Source organism: Cylas formicarius, unplaced genomic scaffold, assembly GCF_029955315.1.
Source record: "Cylas formicarius isolate icCylForm1 unplaced genomic scaffold, icCylForm1.1 PGA_scaffold_10__41_contigs__length_53128322, whole genome shotgun sequence".
In the NCBI taxonomy this organism is placed as follows: domain Eukaryota; kingdom Metazoa; phylum Arthropoda; class Insecta; order Coleoptera; family Brentidae; genus Cylas; species Cylas formicarius.
The window spans coordinates 20776746-20799346 of NW_026844214.1; the positions used below are offsets into that span (position 1 = coordinate 20776746).

At 33.2% G+C, this 22601-nt stretch overlaps 4 protein-coding genes across 6 annotated transcripts; 2 read left to right on the top strand and 2 right to left on the bottom strand.

Annotated features, from left to right (window-relative positions):
- Nucleotides 1–5280: 5280 nt before the first annotated feature.
- LOC132696495 (mitochondrial potassium channel ATP-binding subunit-like) lies at nt 5281–13767 on the top strand. Of its 3 annotated transcripts, none has more exons than XM_060661363.1 (13): nt 5288–5812; nt 5860–6175; nt 6233–6388; nt 6465–6610; nt 7834–8050; nt 8104–8288; nt 8623–8800; nt 8859–8978; nt 10217–10320; nt 10377–10551; nt 10660–10781; nt 12184–12331; nt 13628–13767. In XM_060661363.1, exons 1-13 carry the CDS (start codon nt 5763–5765, stop codon nt 13703–13705), a joined length of 1995 nt encoding a protein of 664 aa, XP_060517346.1. In that variant the 5' UTR covers nt 5288–5762; the 3' UTR covers nt 13706–13767. The 3 variants fall into 3 exon arrangements, with proteins under 3 accessions (XP_060517353.1, XP_060517346.1, XP_060517338.1); XM_060661355.1 differs by having other exon boundaries at nt 5502–5812; nt 10603–10781; XM_060661370.1 differs by lacking the exons at nt 12184–12331; nt 13628–13767 and having other exon boundaries at nt 5281–5812; nt 10377–10602.
- Nucleotides 13768–14414: 647 nt separating this feature from the next.
- On the bottom strand, nt 14415–20104 carry LOC132696514 (LIM and SH3 domain protein F42H10.3). The gene is made up of 5 exons (XM_060661383.1): nt 19846–20104; nt 19376–19470; nt 19084–19269; nt 18643–19032; nt 14415–16940 (listed from the first exon to the last, which is right to left on the bottom strand). Exons 1-5 carry the CDS (start codon nt 19915–19917, stop codon nt 16772–16774), a joined length of 912 nt encoding a protein of 303 aa, XP_060517366.1. The 5' UTR covers nt 19918–20104; the 3' UTR covers nt 14415–16771.
- Nucleotides 20105–20426: 322 nt separating this feature from the next.
- Nucleotides 20427–21444, top strand: LOC132700164 (flavin reductase (NADPH)). The gene is made up of 4 exons (XM_060667328.1): nt 20427–20539; nt 20594–20673; nt 20735–21127; nt 21182–21444. Exons 1-4 carry the CDS (start codon nt 20532–20534, stop codon nt 21328–21330), a joined length of 630 nt encoding a protein of 209 aa, XP_060523311.1. The 5' UTR covers nt 20427–20531; the 3' UTR covers nt 21331–21444.
- Nucleotides 21445–21544: 100 nt separating this feature from the next.
- On the bottom strand, nt 21545–22290 carry LOC132700171 (NADH dehydrogenase [ubiquinone] iron-sulfur protein 5). The gene is made up of 2 exons (XM_060667340.1): nt 22156–22290; nt 21545–22101 (listed from the first exon to the last, which is right to left on the bottom strand). Exon 2 carries the CDS (start codon nt 22095–22097, stop codon nt 21789–21791), a length of 309 nt encoding a protein of 102 aa, XP_060523323.1. The 5' UTR covers nt 22098–22101; nt 22156–22290; the 3' UTR covers nt 21545–21788.
- Nucleotides 22291–22601: the final 311 nt, after the last annotated feature.

The following is a 22601-nucleotide window of genomic DNA, read 5'->3' on the forward strand; positions in this document are numbered from 1 at the left end:
CGAGAGTATCATTCGGCACACCATAATAATGATATTGTTGTTAATATTATTATTATTATCATTATTATTTATTATTACGTCTTAATCAGCTTTGTTTCAGCAAAGAATCGGGTAACATCGATGAAATGAATCTTCATCAATATTAAGCTTTCGGGATCATCATTTCAACGAGCTCGTGGATAAAAAATTTCATATGGAGAATTCCCAGTAATTCCGAATTTCCATATTTGTTTTTTCGTATATATTGCCATGAAAGCCCTTCATTTTGAGCTGGGTTCGGACGTTAGTTCTGAAGTACCTTTAATCCATTTCCGCCCATTGTTTGTTTCGTCAGAGGCGATGTACTGACATGTGTAGTGGTATATGATAAGGTGCGTCCAGACTTGACAGAATCCCGTGTTGTGACATCGTCGCACACTTTGTGGTGTGTAGTTTGGACGAGACCACGTAACTGCACTCCGGGACATCGTTCACAGCGTGTCATCCAACCGTTTCATGCGTTGTCGGTTTTCCGGCGTCATCGCTTTAACGTTCATCGAGTTGTATATGTAACATGAAATTATGGTGTAGAGGGATAGTGATGCGACTCAAACAGCCTCTCCTATCCAAACGTCAACCTCACCTGCAAGAGTGATGATAAATATTTATCATCTGATGCACCCTGCAGGATAACTAACGAGGCTCTGACGACCGAACGACTGCCGGAATAAGCAGTCCCCAACCACTGGCCAACAGCTTCGGGTGGAGGAGCCAGAAAGTGCAAGGGCACTCTTTTGTCCTTGGGCTGAGAAATCAACCCAAAAGGCGGATGAACTGCAATAAGTAGTGAACGGCATAAGGATGCAGAAGGCAAATTGGAAAACCACGGCATTAAAGATCACATAGTGATATTCCCTGCATTATCAGCATGACTAAAGTCAGAACGAAATATAATTCCGGAGTAAGTCCTCCGATCGGATCTCCGGGGAGGAGAGTTGTGACTGATATGAGTAATGCAACCGATCTGAAAAACACCCTGTTGCAAAAACCAATAAGAATTGGAACATGGAATGTTCAAAGCATGTTCGATCCAAGGAAAACACACAATGTAATTTTGGAAATGAATGGACTTAACATCAAAATAATGGGAATCAGTGAGGCTCGCTGGATACACTGCGGGCAGAGACGACTTCAAGACAAAATTGTCTATTATTCAGGAAGTAGTGACAGTCAACGTCTTTATACTGGACGAGACTCTTCAGAGATCTGTGAAGAATCTCGTACCTTTCTCTCAGCGTGTTTTGCTTTTACAACTCGAGGCATACTGTGGTACACTAAACATAATCCAAGTGTACGCTCCAACAGCGGATAAACCGATGAAGAAGTGGAATCTTTCTACAGGGACATTGATGACGTCATGAAACTGACTAAGAACAAAGACGTCACCATACTCCTGGGTGACATGAATGCGAAGATTGGAAAAGGTTCATGTGAGAAATGGGTTGGGCGGTACGGACTGGGGGAACGTAATGAGCGAGGAGATCGTCTCCTACGGTTTTGCCAAGAAAACTGTATGGTAATAACTAATACCTTTTTCAAATTACCAAAACGTCGCCTATACACATAGAAATCGCCACAAGACAACGAAAAACATATAGTCCGGAATCAAATCTATTATATTCTCCTCAATCAGAGATACAGAAATTCAGTGAAAAGTACTAAAACATACCCAGGAGCAGATGTGGGCTCGGATCATAATCTTCTTGTGGCGGAGATTATGGTGAAGCTCAAAAAGCTGAAAATATCATCGAACCAATGACCTATTGATACTAGCCTACTAAAAAGGAATGACGTTAAAGTGAAGATGTACCAAGACATCAATGAGAACCTGAATAAGTTGAAAAATATCCGTTCGGCAACTCAGAACCAACCTGAAGAAATGTGGCAAAGTTTAAAATCGAATACCATAGAACTTTGCAGCAAGCATCTGAAACCGGAGAAAAGAACAAATCGAAAGGACTGGATGACTGAGGATATATAAGTGCTTATGGAAAAAAGAAGAAACCTGAAAAATAAGGACAAACAGAAATATAAGGAAGTGCATAAGGACATCAAATATAAATGTCGCCAAGCTAGAGAGGAGGGGATAAAAGAGAAATGTACCGAAATAGAAAATTTGCAGAGACTCCACGACTCTCACAGTGTGCATAAAAAAATAAGAGAGTTTACTGAAACTGCTTGGAAGCAAAAATCATATACTCTTACAAATGAAGAGGGAAACATTGTGTTGGATATTAAAGATCAACTGATTCTATGGGAAGACTACATTGAAACCCTCTTCAACGATCAAGGAGAGGAAATAACTACCAGCACTAATAATGAATCTGGACCATCTATTTCAAAGGAAGAAGTACAAGCAACAATAAAATCAGCCAAAGATGGGAAAGCACCTGGCCCTGACAACTTACCTGCAGAAGCGCTCAAGTTGATTGAAGAACAACACTTAGATGTTGTAACTTCCCTGTTTAATAAGACCTATGAAACAGGAATAATACCAAAGGAATTCATTCCATTCAACCATCCATTCAACTTTCGTCGCAATTCCTAAGAAGCCTAATGCCAAAAAATGTGAGGAACACCGTATGATCAGCCTTATGAGCCACACACTGAAGATTTTTCTCAAAGTCATCCACCTCAGGATTAATAAGAAGCTGGGAGAGGATATAGCAGATACTCAGTTTGGTTTTAGAAATGGTTTCGGCACAAGGGAGGCTTTGTTTGCCCATAATGTCTTGATGCCACGGTGTCTTGATGTCAACCAAAACATATATGCCTGTTTTATTGATTATAATAAAGCATTTGATAGGGTGAGACACAAGCAGCTAATAGAAGCACTAGAACGAAAAAACCTCAACACAAGAGATATACAAATAATAGTAAAACTATATTTAAACCAAAGTGCGTCGATTCGCGTCCAATCTGAAATGACGAAAGCAGTGGAAATCAAGCGAGGAGTTAGAAAAGGGTGTGTTCTTTCACCACTCCTCTTCAACCTCTACTCAGAGGAAATCTTCACCAAAGCCCTCGAAAATGATACCGCTGGGATAAGAATTAACGGCATTCCACTGAACAATCTGCGTTACGCGGATGATACAGTACTTCTCGCCGAAAACATGCAAGATATGCAGAATATGTTAAATAATGTCGTCAAGACTAGTCGAGAATATGTTAAGAAGACCGAGTACATGATTGTCACCAAAACCAAAGTGCTCCATAAACATCTGTATGTTGAAAACCAAGAGCTGGACAGAGTCGAGAGATATAATTACCTGGGTACGAGTGTCGACTGCAATGTGGATTATTCTTCGGAAATAAAGATCCGCATTGAGAACGCCCGTGCAGCCTTTGTGAAGATAAACAAGCTGCTCTGTAGTCGCGATTTGAGCCTAGATCTGAGAACTCGAATGCTCAAGTGTTATGTATTCCCGGTCCTTTTGTATGGTGTAGAAGCTTGGACCCTCAACCTGTTTTGTGAGCGGAAACTGGAAGCCTTCGAGATGTGGGCATACCGTAGGATGCTGAGAATACCATGGACGGAACATGTGACCAACGTGGAGGTTCTGAGAAGAATGAACAAAGGTATAGAGATCCTACAGGAAGTGAAAGAAAGGAAATTGATTGAAAATGAGAGGACCAAAGTATGAAATTTTACAACTCATAATCCAGGGAAAAATTGTGGGAAAAATATCTATTGACCTATTTAAAGCCGCAGCTTCCAAAATCAAAATAGCAATGATGATAGCCAACCTCCGAAGTAGAGACGGTACATGAAGAAGAAGAAAAATCCACATTATTACAATATAATTGAAAAGTATGATGCAATGCGGAAAAAATTTCTAATGAACTTGGAACCTCCTTTAATGAGTGTAAAAATAAAAGTTCTAATTTATTGTCGCGGTGTCGCGATATGGGGTTCTGTCACAAGTCTAGACGTACCTTAAAATCTTTAAAAATCTTTAAATATTCTCCTGTTTCGGATCTTAAGTCTTAAGACGCGTGACGTTTGAGGAAATGCTGATAGTGTTAGTTTATGTAGGGTAAATACTGCCTACCCCCAAATTTCTATTTTGCAGACAAAACTCACCTGTTGGCAAATAGTTTAGTTGTTACAGAAGCACTCATGAAGCAGTTGGTATCTGAAATACCTGCACATCTTACACGAAAGACACAAGCGGAACCATAAAATCAATCCTTTAAAAATTCAACACATCAATTACAATATGGTGAGCAATCAATTATTAAATAGACAAGGTGAAAAAGTCTCAAAGATGACCTGATAAGTGAGGGCTATAAATTCGATTGTTAGGGTAACACGGCTACGTTCTTTTCTTCCTCTAGATCCAAATCATGGAAAATAGTTTAAGATAGAACGGCAACTCTCTAATAAAGCATTGGTTAATACATGGGGAGAGCACCATAATTAAAAACCAGCCCCCTGGACGGCATCTTTAAGGATAAGTGGGAAAAGCAGAATAAGTGCAAAAATTTTCTCACCACAGGTCCAGGAACAAAACTTTTTTATCACAGTAATAAACAATTTATTATTTGCACCTTCTGTAAGTCATGTTTATTTTATCTTTAACTTTTCGGTTTTATAAATAACAAATAAATAAATACTTATTTAATTAGTACTTGACTAGTATCTTATATTAGTTACAAAGGCCTAAAATATTTACTTTTTATAAAACTTCTGGATTCCTCCTGCGTCGGTTTTTGTTGATCGAAGTTTTTCTTTATTTAAGTAATACATTTTTAAATTTGAATTAAATGGTCGCTACCAAATAATTAAGTCCATTAAAATAGTTTTGCATAAATCCATCACTTGTACAAATCACAAAGCACAAATTCCAAAAAAATCCAATCCAAACTGCGAAGCTAGGAATGGCAGTGGCATTGACAATTTTTAATTTTTGTTTGGATAGTGGTAATATCAGTAATAAACATTTATTGATACTCCAGCAATACCACCTCCGTATTTATAAATCCCCGCTTTAGAATATAGAAGGTGTTAAAATTTTGACCGTGTTCCAATATTGCTGTTGGTTTTCTGTCTTTTAATTGTTTATAAATAAGCAAGTATTTGGTAAGTTTTGGTTGGTTTCTGGCATTGTTGTTGTTGAACACATTTACACTATTATTGAAAAATACGTACATGGGATAGAGAGTAAAGCTTTTAACGTTTTCTTAGAATTTTACTTGCAGGTCCAGACACACCCGTAAAATGCTCACACCTTGATCCAAATGGGAGGCAGAAATCGGTTTCCTCAGCTTTCTGATCCTGTCGGTTTAAATCCACAGGTCAAGTTAAAAACATAGCAGATCTTCTTCTTTTTAGTTCTTTCCACGATTAGTTGAGCATGAGTGTTATTAAGAAATCATAGTTAAGTATCGGTCAGCTACAAGAAAATATAATCATCGATGAATGTAGCCAGGGGGTGCAGGTATGGGTTTAAAAATTCTGTCGATTACTACATTTAATGTTTATAATATACTGATTGACTAATAAAACTAATATACTGAAAAACCACGACAGATAAGCAAGTGATGGTAGCAATTATACCCAAGTCCTGTAAAACGCCAAAGAAGAAGACATTCCATAATTTGACTTTACGTTGATTTCGAGGTTATAGCTTATTTAATAAACTATTTAATTTTTTAATTATATAAAATATGAACCCTTAATTGTTTATACTTTTGTAATTGATTTGTGAAATCATTTGGGCATGTTCAACGTAATGCTTAGGATGGGTTATAGTACCTCTAACAGCATAAGGTAAACTTTTGTTGACCAAAGACTAGTCTGTTTCACCTGTTTTTCAGGTGCTACTTATTGAATCCTTACAAATTTGTTCACAAAACTGTTTATAAGATATCCCCAGTGAAATTGCCTAAGTTCAAATATTTTAAAAACGTGTATCAATCCAAGGGTTTTAAAAGAACAACTATTGGCTTGGTACTATGTGGAGGTGCTGTGTTCAGAAATATTTATATTCACAACGAAGCCTTATGCGAGGCGCAAACTAAAACAAGATTATCTGGTTATAAATCAGGCACTGACAAAAATTTAAGATTTGATTGGCAGAAATTTTGGTTGTATTTGAAACCTAACATTGCTTATTTTTTGGCAGCAATAGCGGTAAGTATTATATTTTTAACTTCTAGTTAACATATTTTATTTGTGTGAAAATTTTAGGGAGCCTTGGTGGTAGCCATATTAAACATAAAAATTCCAGAAGTTATGGGAAGTTTAATCAACTTGCTTACTAAATTTGGTGAAAATAATGGCAAGTTATTTACTTCAGAAATGAAAGTGCCGGTAATTAAATTAGTTGCCATGTACATTGGACAGGTTAGTTTTTATTTAAATTAAGTCAATTGGACAAACCACTGACTAATTGGTGTTCCTAATGCTATTTGTATTTTAGAGTTTCTTTACTTTCTTCTATATTTTTATGTTATCCAACTTGGGTGAAAAAATAGCATATAGAATGAAATCAGATTTGTTTGCATCCATTTTAAAACAAGATATAGCCTTTTTTGATGCAGAAAGGACTGGTGAGATTGTAAATAGGTAATATTTAAGAAGCATTATACCTAGTTAACTTAATGGGAGAGAATAATAAGACAGGTTAGACAACTTAAAAGTTATATAAAGTACATTGATAGTTTTTAAGACCTCCACAACTCAAATGATTCTTAAACTAGAGTCACACTCATGTGCATACAATAGAAAGAGAGTTTGGTGAATGAAAGTAATAAGGCGGCAGCATTACAAAAGATAATATATTTGAATACTAAATATAATAATAATTTTATATGATTATATATTATAGACATTCTTCTATTTCAGTCTCATGTTTGAAACAATCCAATTTTCACAATCCACTCTCTCTTGCAAGAGGGTTTAGCTCTTGCAAGAGAGAATAAAAAGAGTGGTGTTATGCCTTGGTACAAACCTTTGTACTTTCATTTATATGAATTCTATGGAGGTTTAATTCACAGTGATCTGGAGGAGGGCAAAGTACTGCTATATTTCGTTTTGAAGTAATTTTATTGACAACAAATGTCAAACAAAGAGATTTATTTAAACGTACAATTACTAGTGGCTCCTTTTCAGCAAATTTATCTCTAAAATTGCTTCTTATTTGAAGTAATCCCATATATGATGTCATTTTTTCATTTTTTATCCAAGTTTCATCCAGATAACCTACATTCCCGATTTTCCTTCAAAATTGTCTAACTGCTCTCAAATAACCAAAACTCATTTCTTTCATTTTTTCTACAATGTCTTATTACCTATAGGTGAAATGAAATTATGCTTTTCTATTTCAAACCTTATTTTGTCCAATTTTTTATTCTTCAGTAAAACGAGTGCATTATTATTTCTTTTTCTTTTCGTCATGTACTTCTTTTTGATTACGACCGCATATTGTTGACTGTCCAATTTCAGTTATATATGAACACATTTCAACCATTTTTGCAACTCCTAATGTTGAGTTTTGGTGGCGAAAGGCTTTGAACACATTGAGAATAATACTTTCCCTATTTTTAGAAAGTGCAAATTAACTCACCAACAAATTCAAAAACACTAAGCATTTTCAAGAACGGATTTTGTCAATAATTGTCAAAAAGTAACTAGAATTCTAACAGGTAGACCAAAAACCTGTCCATCTACCTGCTACTAAATTTTACACCACTAAATTTTAGAGTTTAGTAATGATCTATAAATCCCTCTCATTAAGAACCAGGGTATTACAATAAAAAAATCTTTAACTTAAAATATATATCTTGCAGACTAACAACTGATATCCAAGACTTCAAAAGTAGCTTTAAACAAACAATTTCCGGTGGTCTTAGAGCAATCACCCAAATTGCAGGTTGTTCCATATCTTTGGTTACGATCTCTCCTTATATGACATTAGTGACCTTACTCTGTGTTCCTTCAGTTATAGCAGTGGGTACTCTGTTTGGGTCATTATTGAGATTCACATCTCGTAGAGCACAGGCACAAGTAAGTTGGATTTAGATTTCAAAAAATGAAATTATACTATTATTGGACTGAAGATAGAAAAGGCAACTGCAGTGGCCGATGAGGCAGTAAGCAATGTTAGAACTGTTCGTGCCTTTGCCATGGAGGACCAGGAGAAGGAAATGTTTGAAACAGAAGCTAAACACGCCATGATTTTGAATGAAACTCTTGGGTTTGGTATCGGTGTTTTTCAAGCTGGCACTAACATGTTTTTAAATAGGTATGTAGGTTGTTGTTAAGTGGTACTTTCATTATTCACTTTGTTAAAGACTTGGTGAATTGAGTATGCAAGGAAATGTTAATATTTTATACCAAATTCTTATGATTTCAAAACTGTATATATATGTTTTTGTTCCTAATTATTGTATTAAAAATTTCAAAATTTATAAATTGGGAATAATAAAACATTCGACTTTTTCATATACATACATACATATATATATATATATATATATATATATATATATATATATATATATATATATATATATATATATATATATATATATATATATATATATATATATTACTTAAGTTTTTCTTTTTAATTTTAGTATGGTTTTAATGACATTGTATATGGGAGGATATCTACTTTCCACTAACCAAATTTCAGCAGGAGAGGTGATGGCGTTTTTGATGTCTTCTCAAACAATTCAGAGATCCCTAGGACAACTTTCGCTCTTGTTTGGAAGTGTTCTCCGAGGACTAGCGGCAGGCGGTAGAATTTTTGAGGTAAACGCTAAGGCTAATTTCCAAACCACCAATATTCATGGGTTAGACGCCTTTTTAGTACATTAATTTAAATCCATCAATGCAACTTAAAGGAGGAGAAATTATACCAGAGCATGCTCTTCAGGGTAATATTGAGTTTAGAAATGTTACATTTGCATATCCTACAAGGAAGCAACAGGTTAGTGTGAATTGTACTGGGTGGCTCATGCATCACGGATTACATGTTATCTCAGAATCTGTAAAAATAATAAAAATGAAAAATTTTAAAGATAGCTAAAAACTGTAGAAATAACCATAACCTGCAATAATTTTATGTTAAACAATTCAATTGTTTTTTCAGTTTTTTTCTTAATTATCAACAAAAATTAAATGCAACAGGGCTTGGTTTCACTTACACTGTTTTTGTGTTTTCTTGGACAAGTAACAACTTCCTTATTTTACGCCACTCTATTAAGTTTTTAATTCCTATGAAAATTCTATACATAATTCATATACATATAAAATACCTATACCTAAGTTTTACCGTTTCTGATACATTTTCAATTTTATGTTTACGTTTGCAGGTCTATTTCTCCTCACCACCCCTGATTTTCATTTTGGTGGTCTGCGTTGATAATTAAAACAATAAATAAATACAGAAATATGGCAATGCCGACGAGACAAGGCAAAAAAAAACCAATCGAGCACCATAGATACCTAACAATTTTGGCTTTTTTGCCTAACTGGTCCTAAAATTTTCAAATTTTTTTATTTGTTCACTTATTGACGGTTTTCTATGTCCATCCTTATAAATTAAATAACAAAATCTTAATTACCGGACATGATTTTATAATTGTTTTTTTTTCTTGGCCAATTAATAGCCTATAGCATTTTCACAATGGAAAGACCTTTTATTGCTACAACTTCCGCCAAGGGATATAATATTAATATTATAGAAAAACTCTATTACTACTATTACTCAATTACGTTCTATTTAAAATAAGGAAGTTGTGCACGTAAATATAGACATCCTGTATATATATATATATATATATATATATATATATATATATATATATATATATATATATATATATATATATATATATATATATATATATATATATATATATATATATACATATATATATATATATATATATATATATATATATATATATATATATATATATATATATATATATATATATATATATATATATATATATATATATATATATATATATATATATATATATATATATATATATGTAACAATATAATATAAAAGTACAAGTAAATCCTAACAACTTTTGTTTGTTTTGTGTGTTTTTGTTGTTTTCATATTTTTACAGGTTATGAGATGTGTTCTTATAACAAACGAGCTGCCGTGTACCATGATGTAAATTTTGAGAAATTTCTTGCAGAATGTTTTAGGTTATTCTGAAAGATTTTAATTTGACCGTTCCGTCCGGTAAAACTATAGCCATAGTCGGTGCTTCTGGCAATGGAAAATCCACTATTGTGGCTCTTTTAGAAAGGTGACATAATTTTGAGTGAAATATTGTATTGTTTTACTTATTTTTGACTATTTTAGATTTTATGATGTTAATAATGGTTCAGTTTCTATTGATGGTTACGATATTAGAACTCTGGATCCATCTTGGTTACGTGGAAAGGTTTTGGGTTTGATAAGCCAAGAGCCAATACTGTTCGGGACTACAATTTTGGAAAACATTCGATATGGGAAACCTGAAGCCACAGATGGAGAAGTACAAATTGAATCTTTTTTCTGGTGTTAGTTTCTTTTTTACCAATTTGAGGTTGAGTCAGCGGCACATATGGCAAATGCCCACGAATTTATTTCAAATTTTCCTAAGGGTTATATTACCGCAGTCGGTGAAAGAGGAGTGACATTATCCGGGGGTCAGAAGCAGAGAATAGCAATCGCGAGAGCATTACTCAAAGATCCGAAAATTTTACTGTTAGATGAAGCAACAAGGTTAGATGCTCATGTTATATACCAAGTGATGCAGTAATTGGCATGAGGTACGGTATTAGATAAATGGACGACTTTTAAGTAAATCGGCTAAAAGAAAAATCTCGAAAAAATATATTTTCGAATTTTTGAAATGGCCTCCAGATGGCGTTATTGATTTTTAAAGCCCGGTTTCTACAAAATTTTCTTATATTAACAATAGTGAGAGTGAGTATCATATTAGATAAATTCAATTTTTTTTGTTTGAGGAAACATTTTCAGATATAAGTGTCAGTAACTATAGAAAGGCATATCACAATATACTAAATCAGTGCTAAAAAGGCTCTTCTTAGGCTACTCATCTTGCTACGAGCAAGGCGATTGTACTAGATCATAGTCATTAGATAATCAGCCTATTGAAAATGGCATTTCAATATCTTGATCCATACCTAAAATATTAATAAAAGAACTTGAAAAAGAATTCACCTATTTTTTAATTAAAATTTAGGTTTAGTCGACCAACCCTAACCTAATCAGTTTTTGATGACCATCTGATTTCATCATCACAGAAGGACAATTCGAATATTAGTTTGTTAGTTTTGTCAAATAAAAACAAATTTCTCTCTACAATACACAAGTATACAACGTGCGTAAAGTGTCATTTTACATCAGTTTCGTTACGTACAGGTGCGACCCGCTTTGGGCATTTCTGGGATGTTTCGGGTTTCGGAGTAATTGAAAATTGGATGTTTTTGTCAATTCTGACGGTCGTGTCACATGTCACTCAGTGAATGTATTGCATTGTTTTGCAAAAATGTATCCAAAAGCTAATGATCTGTAATGTGTAACACCTTTTATAAAAATTTTAAATCGCTCGTGACTCAAATGCCGTTTATCAAACTTGTATATATTAGATGATGATTTTCGTATTTATTTCTTAAATGGTAGTCCACATTTTGCTACTTACATACACGAACAAACAAAATTAGTTGATCTCCAATAATTCTTTAGTGACCGAGATAGTGATTAAATATAAGGTTTAATGAAAAAATAAATATTAATACCAAATGTTTGAAAACGGCTAAATGTGTCAAAATCTAGTAATAATGTCAGGTACTGGGTAATTTTGTGCTCTTCAACGTATTGAGATGCGGTTTTCACTGGACTGTTGGGCCCTGGTTTGCCATCTAATGAAGAAAGTCAAGTCAGATTATATCAGAAAACGCCACCTTGTCGCAAGGCGGCAGGGATAGTACAAAGCATTAAACAAATAAATTTGAATTTGTCACAGGTTTAAAGGAGTACTCTAACTTGGTGATTTTTTTCTTTAAATTTCAAGGGCTGTCCATTTTACTAATAGCGTACCTTGTTGCCCTCACTGGGACAACCGGTATGTAGTTAATCGGAGATTATTCGTTTTTTGTAGTGCTCTGGACACAGAATCAGAAAAAACGGTACAAGCGGCATTAGAAAATGCGAGAAAGGGTCGAACGGTAATTGTTATCGCTCACAGACTGTCAACTATTCAAAATGCTGATGTTATACTAGTTTTGCATAAAGGAAAGATAGTTGAGGTAACAAAACTACTTAACCAAATTTGCACAGTCAAAATGCTCAAGGCCAAAAGTTAGTTTTTACTTTTCTATTTTTAAGTGTTAAGGATGGACTATTATCTTAACATCAACTTTTTAATACAATCCAAAAGAAACATTGAAGTTTCGATGGTATAAGACTATAAACAGACGTCCATGAACTAGTGGATAAGAAAAATAGACAAATAAAATTTAGGACCGCTTTTGTATGATATTCATAAAGAAATTCTGCGTTTTATGACTTTACAAATAAAACAAATTTAATTTAAAAATGTATGTATAGATTTTAATGCAATTTAAATCAACGATTCTTTCAGATAAATGGATTACTTATTTGGAATGTCGACAACTTATGTAAGCACTTATGAATTCTTCTTAATTTCTCAAATAACTAAAAGTAACCTTGTTTATTGGCAGTTTAATAGCTATGGACATAGGTAGCAAAGCTTTGAACGAAACATAATCTATTGTAATGGTGTAATTGTATTGTAAGCTTGGAATAATTCAAAAATATTCCCCTATGTCTAAATATGTAAAATTTTATGTTGGTATAACTTAATTAATTAAATGTCATTTCTTGTGCAAAACTTAGCTTATTTATACAGGCTGTAATTTGGTATATCGCCACTAGAGGGCATTTTTATATATTATATGGAAATTTTTAAGTTTCTTAGAACTAGTTTTTCATGAAATAAATTGCATCATGATGGACAAATTAGTTAGGACAAACCTTCTTATAGTGAAATCTGATTCATCACATAATTTTTTTGCAAAATTACTAGAAAAATAATTGGTTTTGTTTAAGTTTTTTCCCTATTTTTATGTATTTGGAAGTTAAAAGATGCTCAAATTGCTTTCCATCATATAGACTTAAATTCAGCCTTTGGTAAGGAAGCGATTTTCACGTTTTGGGCCCTAATTGTAAGTTCGAAATGTGATTTCCTAACCAATATTTGCTATCTGTAGTTCACACAGGGTGTTTTAACATCCTGTGAGAAAACTCTTATGTAGTGTACCCTACATTTCTGCAATAAAGCCGACTAAATTAAATCGAAGGGTTCAAAATATATGTTTTGTCACTTTTTTGCCCGAAAATGAGGCTAAATAACGAAAACAATTCAAAGAGTAAAAAGAATACTTTTAGTGACTTACTCAAAATACATAACAAAAATTACTATATTTTGGATGATGAATCTCCAACACAGCAGGTAGTTTTTTGTAACACTGTGGTTTTCTAGCGCCGATCTACTATCTATTATATCTATTTTTATCTTTTAGATGGGGACCCATGATCAACTGAGAAAACTGAAGGGTTATTATTGGGCGTTGACCTATCAGCAGGCAGAAGCTGGTTAAATAATATCTTGTTATTTGGAAAATTGGTTTTATTTAAAATATATATTGAAATAATTTGTTTTATTGTTTTGTTTTTTCTGCTTGGTTACAGTAAAGTATTCTTTAAAGAGCTCATTGCTGTTCCGGTACTGAATCTTTCCTTAAATTTTATTTTATTGATTTTTGAACTCCCAAAATTATTATTTTTTAGATTTTTGGTATAGCACCTTATAAAAACTTTAACTTTAAAATATTTTACAACTAGAATTCATACTTTAGAATCTTAATTTAGGGGTACAAATTGACTACCACAAGTAAAAAATAACCTAGACATAAAATGACAAATACATAAGAAGGCCATATTACCAAAAATTATTTTGGGGTTGAAACAAAAACTAAATTCAAATTGTACCCTTATAAAAAACTAAACTAACATTTGAGTTTCCCTAATTAGATTACACGTCAAATATTATTTTCCACTTGTTATAAAAATCTTCGAACAGTTTGTACACTCTTATATGATCTAAGTGTGCGGAGATCAGTGTTTAGGGAAAAAAAGGGCGCAAAGCAGAAGTAGTTAATCAAATTTATGGATATGCACCGAAAATCCTTTTGTACTGTGTATAAATGCCATGAGACCCATCAGTTTTACAGTGTTTACGGTCCTCAACTAGATGCTCTATAGGTTGAGTTTAATATGGAATTTAAAATAAAACAAATGCTAATTTTGTATGTTTTAATAAACATTGTGAAAAATTCAATATTACAAAAAAACAAATATAAAGAATACATTCTATAAATGTACAACATAAAGCGAGTTAATTCAGCGTATAATAATTAGCTAGATAGTGCATCCATGAAACCATGCATGTCTTGACGATAATTAAAGGATATATAGGTATAGAACCCCAGTAATTTCACATTTTAATCGAATTTTCCAAAAAACATGCTGCTGGGCAAATAAAGATTACAATAAGAAAATATTAAAGAACAGCAATTTTGGCAATGACACTGTTTTCATTATATACTTACTTAAAGTCAAATCCGCTACAACTACTTTATGATAGACCCAATAAACACAAAAAAGTCAAGTTGCAAACAAAATACATGTTGCCATAATCTTTTGTTACAAAAAAATAAATTATACAAAATATTGCCAAAACGCGTAAATTCGTAATAGCCGCGTCAAGAAATAGAACTATAAATCTTCTTCCAAAAATAAAACGGCTATAAAAATATTATTTCGACCTACGTGTAAAATGTTACTAGCACCATATAAGGCAGAGTTACTAGAGGCACGGTTTTCCATTCTCTTATACAGGGCGTTTCAAAAAATATACGGCTGAAAAGTCTTCCAAATAAAAAGGAAAATACTATCATACAAATGTAGGTCCCGAAATTCTTAGTTCCTTTTTTACAATAGCTTAAGTTTTTTTAGCGATTATGTTAAAATTTTTCAAAGTCATTTCTTATGATAAAATACAACTTTTGACAAAACATTTTTACACATATTTATTTTTTGAACCATTTCACTTAGCTCACAATGAAAATGACGACGTAAAGATTCTCTCACAAACCATTTTTTAAAACATATTTAATACCCCGTGTCTTGGCAAGTAAGCATTTCCGGACCTACGTTTATATTCACTTTTTTCTATACGACGAATTTCCATCCGGGCGCGGGCGCAATGTTTTTTTTGAAACCCTGTATAATCCAATTATTGGTTACAACTTGGTTGCTATAGGTACATAAGTCATTAAGGAAAATTTATCACTATCATTTCATAGTGATCCATAGCTATACAACATTAGGTGGTAGAAAATATTTTAATAATGCAGCTCCGTTTTGCATTATTTTTTATAAATGATGTAATATGGCAATGAAACAATAATATTCAACAGAAAGAAAAATAGTACACAGTTACCTAAGTACCAGCTTTTTAGGCAAAAAATTTTCTAATATGTCAACATATAAAAAAATCACATTTAGGCCATATACACCAATTTGTTGTATTCAATAAAACAGCCTCTGTTTCCCTTAGGGTGCAAAACATGAAGGCTTTAGTTACTTTGCCATTTGCAGTATTGGCAATTATCTATATTAAATATTTATGCGCAAAGTTTGATATCAAATTTACTATGGAATGTTCCAAAAAATGCATTATTTGCTTTCGAAGGCACAATGGTCCAGTCTTAATTTTGACATTTCACCGTAAAATACAGTCTCTTTTTATTGATTGCAAAGCTTTCGCAAGTATTTACTAAACGTTTTCTAATCATCTAAGAAAAAAAAATTGCAAATTTAAAAACACGACTTCACAACATTTCTTTTCCCAAATTTTTAACAAACTTTTGTTTTTCTTTATGGGTCTTTTACAAAAAAGCACTTTATGCAAGCACAAGTTTGCAAAGCAAAAATTTATGAATGCCATAAGAATATGGTCCCCGCGTCTCCACCTATTTTTTGAGGTAAGTGATAGTATCAAATGTTTCTGTGTTGTGGCGTCGTCTTATTAATTAAGCCATATAATTTTCATAGGTAACATGATCTTAGAACAAGGAAAAAATTCAAAACAATAAACTCCGACAGTTAATTCAATTATTTGCGGTGCTGTTGTTTTTTTACAATGTTTTTTATTGTCATGTGGAAATTTAAATGAGACAGTACTGGCTACAAACTTTCCACAAAGTAACGATAAGCTGTTATATATTTCATCACAATAATTCGCAATTCAATAATCCAGGACAAATTTCTTAGGCATATTAAACCTAGGTAACAAAAGAAATAGGATTTAATTTTTATATTAATTAGCTATTATCACAACAATGATAAATAAGGTTCTGAAGAGATCCCAATTGCTGTTACCAGGCAATACAATCTACACTGGTTATCCGACATCAATATAATGAATATGTGCAGCAAAAATGTTAGCGACCGTATAATCTCCAAATAAAAGTCTTGTCCAAACTTTGATTAAAATGGAATAAAAATACCCCACTTTATTCCGGACATATCAAAACATAACAGCTTATCATTTTGGGTTAACCAAACTTTTACTGCCGATACACTCTTTTATTATTCAAAAATTAAATATTGGCTAATTGAACATAGTTTGCTGGTAACATCCCAACTTGACCGGTGCGTTGCACCTCGCCGGTCATCCAACCCCGATCGATGCTGCTTACATTTATGATTAGGTCGCCATCTTGAAAGCTAACCTCATCTTCATCTTGAGCTTCATAATCGTACATAGCTCTAAAAAGAAGCGCAATTCTATTTTTCAATGGTTACAAGTTACCTTAACTCAAACAATTAATTGATTTTTTTTTATGGATTTGGGAAGAAGCCACATAAAATTTAATAAATTTATGTGAACTGATTACGGTTCTAGGGGAGATGCACACCATTCTGTGGCAGTTTTAATGCCATATCAGGGGAGGGAAACTTTCCAGATATATGATGGTTATGCCTATCTACAAATGCGGCAGTATTCTTAACATGAGTAAATAATTTTGTCCAAAATGACATTTTCTCTTCTAGATAAAAATATTATACATTGTATTATATTAACTTATTAATTCTATTCCTATGGGCGGTAAGCCTACAAAGTTTTACAATAATTACTAAGGCTCATAATAAAGACCAATATAATTAACATCAACAACCTACACAAGAAAAATTTTATATTGAGAAAAGGATAATTCAAAAATTAGAAAAGAAAAATGTGAAAATGAGAATTAAAATGAAAAGAGGAAAAGGGACTAAGTGAGAAAGATTTAACTTGATTGGGAAACATGCATTGCAACATATTACAAGTAGGAATGTGTTGTGGCTGTAATTAGTTCTGAGTCGAAACTGATTGTGATTCTGGTCTGGTTGCCGGTCTGAGCATACATTCTAAATTTATGCAACAAGTGCGGACAAGAGCAGTTTCTGGGAAGAAAATTATGTTTACAACGGTTTTCCAGAGTCCTAACATTCCAAATGAATTCAAGGCCCTGATAATTATACCCCTGAAGACTTTATTTAAAGGAAATGTAAACTATGTGCTGTACCGTTCTATATTCTGAATATGGATGTTATAGTGAGGTAAAGAAATATAAGTGAAGTGCACAGTATAGAAGCCCAATAGATGAGACATAGAATTTTTAATGTACAACATTTGATAAAAGTTAATATTTGCAGGGGTTACAGTGGCAAGATGGGCTATAGAGCTCAACTGCATATAAAGAATCTGGGAGCATCAACACAGTATTGATGTTGTCTATGTAATAGGAATCCTACTTCTACTAAAGGCTATAGAACAGCATTTTTTAACTCCAACACAACACAGTCACAGTATCTGGCATACATGTCCAAAGCATCTACAACGGGGTTGACAAGTGAAAATACATTGAGTTCCCAATCATTAATCTAAACTGCTGATCAATAGAAGTAAGCTAATTACACATGAAGCTCTTGAACAATTTGGGTGTGGAGCTCAAAATACTAATAGGTCTGTAACTGTAACGGAGTAATGAAACTGGTTTTAAAAAAACTCGAAAATATACCTGTGGATAAATCTTCAATGGTCAATCATTTGCGATGATGATTGAAAAGCTATTGATATCTTATATTTTAATTTTAAGAAGGCCTTGGCACAATTACTGAAAAACTGTGATGTTAAGGGCAACTAAGTTAAATTTGTGGAAGTAATTTTTTCGTTGCAAACAGAATAGGTGTGCAAAAATAAATATTGCTAAACATAATTGTAATTTAGTCCAATTATTTTGAATAATTTATAGTGAGTTTTTTTGCGATTCTTATTTTGGTTTTTGATTTTTTTTTTGTAAATTTCTAGGTGCTTCTATTTATAACAATTGCTCAAGAATGCTAATAAATAACTGTGTAAAATTTTAATTCCGTTGTCATAATTAAAACACCTGAGATACTCCAAAGATTCATCATGTTGACTTACCTGTATACTCGGCCCAATGATCCGTAGTTATGGTTCATAGGATCCATATCGTGAACAGACCCAATATGATGATAAGGAGCAGGTTCTGTCACAGTACCTCCAACATCTGCATATGAAAAAATTAATGTCCGTGAATTCCGAGATGAATAAGGACTCGAAAATTGCTGGCCCGCCATGTGTTGAGGATCATAATCGGCTATTTTAACAGCCGAAGCAGGTTGTACAGGGGGCGGAGGATTATATGGTGGTAAATTATTTGATGCAGCATTGTTCTTAACAGTATTTTCTGTTGTTGAGTTTTTGGAAGGCTCTGCATTTCCATTTTCATTAAGCTGACGACGTTGTTCCATGTCAGCTTTCCTCTGAAGTTCACCATGATAAGCCACATTACTAGAAGACATATGGTAAAACAGAAATCGATTTTTCTGATTGGAAATCTACCTGATAATTTTGGAATTTTGCTTTATACGTAATGTTTCTGGATCATCCGCAACTTGAGTACATTTTCCCTTGCTTTTCTCAAAATCAGCATGGTAGATTACATTGGACTGTAATTTGGTATTTTCAGCTATTCGTTTTAATTCTGGAGTTTCGGCCATTGTTGTTGCCTTTGCTTTTGGAATGTGCCTAAAATTCTAAATTTTAGAAAAATCCATATCTCCAATTTTAACAACAAAGATAGATTTAATAGTTGGCACAAGTAATTGTCGCGAAGACAAAAGATATCACTTACGCCTCACAGTAAGGTTCCTTATTAAAACCTTTATAATTTCTCATATTTAAAGCCATCCCACAGTCCTTGCATTTGAAGCATAGTTTGTGCCAAACCTAAAATTATTTTATGATCAATAAGTAAAAATATTAAAATAATAAATAATAAAAAATTTCAAACTCTTTTAGTGATTAATGTCAATCCCCAGTTGTATTAGAGCATATATGAATATGTTGTAGGTAAAATAATGATTCATTCTTGTAAATTATAAAGATGTTCATATATAAACGGAAACAGTATATAACAATAATAATAGCCCAATGTGAAATATCTTGCTTTTTTTTAACATTAGGTGCCGATTGAGGATTGAAAGGGTCAAGAACTAGGGATTAATTTTGTGACTCATTAGAAATAAAGACGGGCGGCAGCCACAGCAAAAATTACTACGAAAAAGTAACAAGTTGCACAGGAATAGAAAACGCATACAACACCTTATCTAGGCACTTCAGCTCCTCTGTTGGATACACAACTTTTTCGCACCTTGCACACTGCTTAGTGCTCATTTTGATATCATATAAAAATGGCACTAACTCGAGCACTGTGTGAACAACTTGAATTACGCACCGAAATTAAAGAACTGCGATACTTAACAAAAATTTATTGAAAAACCGGATAAAATCAACCCTTAGCCTTATTTATTTTATATAGAAAATGAAGTAAAATTTCTAACTCCAAAATGATAATTCTTAACCACCGAATAACTAAATGGAAAGGTAACAGTGATGCCAATCCTTCTCGCGCCCAACCCAATAACGCATCAAATAGGTGAACTGCTTAAATTTTAGGGTCAGCATGATATAAATTATAAAATTCTGTAGCAAATACCTATGTAACTTTATTAATTTTGTTGGCAACAAAATTTGTAACTGAGGGTTCATTATTTTTTTAAGTTATCTTGTTTTTTTATAAGGGTTTCCAATAGTTGGATACTGATTGATAATTTTTTTTTATGCCACTACAAGACGCAATGGCGGGACTAACTCGAAGATTGGCTAAACTATCTTTGGTCTAACGTCTTACTGCAATTCGTGAACCAGTACTCGATTAAAGAAGACGAATATGCCGATAACCTAATTTTGTGTTTACCTTTGAGTTGGCCATTTTGCCATTTCTTTGGATGGTTAGGTAAATAAGTATTATTTAAGCCCATTGTGTACCTGAAATAATCGCATCAAATAGGATGAACATCGAACGAGTTGTGATATTTGGCTCTACTGGTACGACAGGATTGTGCGCTACCCATGCTGCTGTTAAAAAAGGTGCAGGAGTATTGAAATGGCTGAATATTCAAAACGAAGTCATTTATTTTTGTACACACAGGTCTAAATGTAAGAGCGTTCGTTCGAGATCCCAATAAACTGCCCGACAATCTGAGAGACAGCGTAGAAGTTGTGAAGGGGGACGTTTTGCTTTATAATGATGTGTTAAATGCAATTCGGAATACAAGCGCTGTGGTTGTGGCGCTGGGAACCAGAGACGATCTTAGCCCCACAAAAGATCTCAGTGAAGGCTTGAAAAATATTATTAAAGCAATGAAAGAACTAGGTGTGGATATTATATCTGTATGTTTGTCTGCATTTCTGTTCCATGATGCAAATTCCGATAAAGTCCCGCCTCGATTTAGGGATGTTACAGCAGATCACCGGCGTATGTATGAAGTTTTAAAGGAGTCTGGATTAAAATATATTGCCATATTTTCACCTCACATTGCAGGTAATATTGGACCCACAAGTTCATGTACATAGTGAATTCATGAGTGTGTTTCAGATAATCCAGGGTCAGATTATGATGTTGCCCATGATAAATATTTGGGTAGAGTTGTATCTAAACATGATCTGGGAAAATTCTTGATTGACTCATTGTCAAAGCCAGAACATTATGGAAAAGTATGCGGTATTATATCCAAGGAGATGTAGAACACTGTTTGTGACAATTTTAGTGTGCAAAATGTATTTTAGAATTTTGGTGTTGGATGTTGTTAGGTGTAGTTAATTGCAACTGATTAGCAATTATATTCATACTAATCAAAAACAATGAGTTTTATATTTTCCACCTTGATATTACAATCAAATAAATCTGCATTTTCCAGATAATTGTCTAGGTATATGTGATATGGAGTATCAAAATTTGTATTATTTGAATAGATAAAAAACCTCTTCTAGAATCAATGTCCTAAGGTGCAAACTCCATTCTAAACAATAAGTTAATATTTTGGTCTGAAGTGTAGAAATATTTACATTTCAAACCATAATTTGTAGTAAATATGTTACAAACTTAAATCATTTCTAGAAAAAAAATTGACTGGCAATTTTGCTTTTTATTTACAGCATCAAAAGGAACTACCAACTTTTTTATTGAATCTTAAGTCATTGGATTAATAACTGTCATTTGGTGGTGATGGAGCATAATGGTTCTCCTTTGTTCTTTCACCTGCGGCATATTGACGATTCCGTTCTTTGCGCATTGTAAACATTCTATTATATTGTTTTACTTTGCGGGCACATTCCGTGTAATCTGCGATAAGGGCATCACATTTCTTCAAACCTCGATCCAATCCGTAGGCTTCGAGGCAATCTAATGTTTTCATTTCTATATCTGCACATTCCCCAAAAAATTGGTGACTTATACCAACAGCTCCAGTCAAATCGGTGAACGGTGATTTCAGGAATGGCGAAGACTCCATTTTCCTAAGATTAAACAGATAGAGGTTATATTATAAAATCTTGAAGTAATTTGCATACCTCTCAACGAAGTACTGCAAAAAAATTATTTGGATTGTTTATGAAAATTGAAAATTCCGGTATAATTAAATAAAAACACTATTTAAATATATGTCATTGTATATTTCACGGTTATGTAATGTTCATAGAATAGAATGTGGTAAAGTACAGTGATGTACTATTTGAGGACTAATATTCTGTGATGAATTTTTTTTAGTATTGGTTAGTGTTTTAGTATATTACGTATTTCACTGCACTGCTGTTTTTGCATGTCATATCGGGTGGAGGCCGGGTGAACCCATGGTCATTGATCCAAAGTTAATTTTTTTATAGCAGAGTGGTATGGGTTAGTACCCACCAAAGACCAAGTTCCTCAGCAATCTTGCCTAATATATTGATTGAACTTGATTCCCGAAATGAAATCATTTATCAGTAATGACTGACGACTGTCTCTAACAGGCACGTCA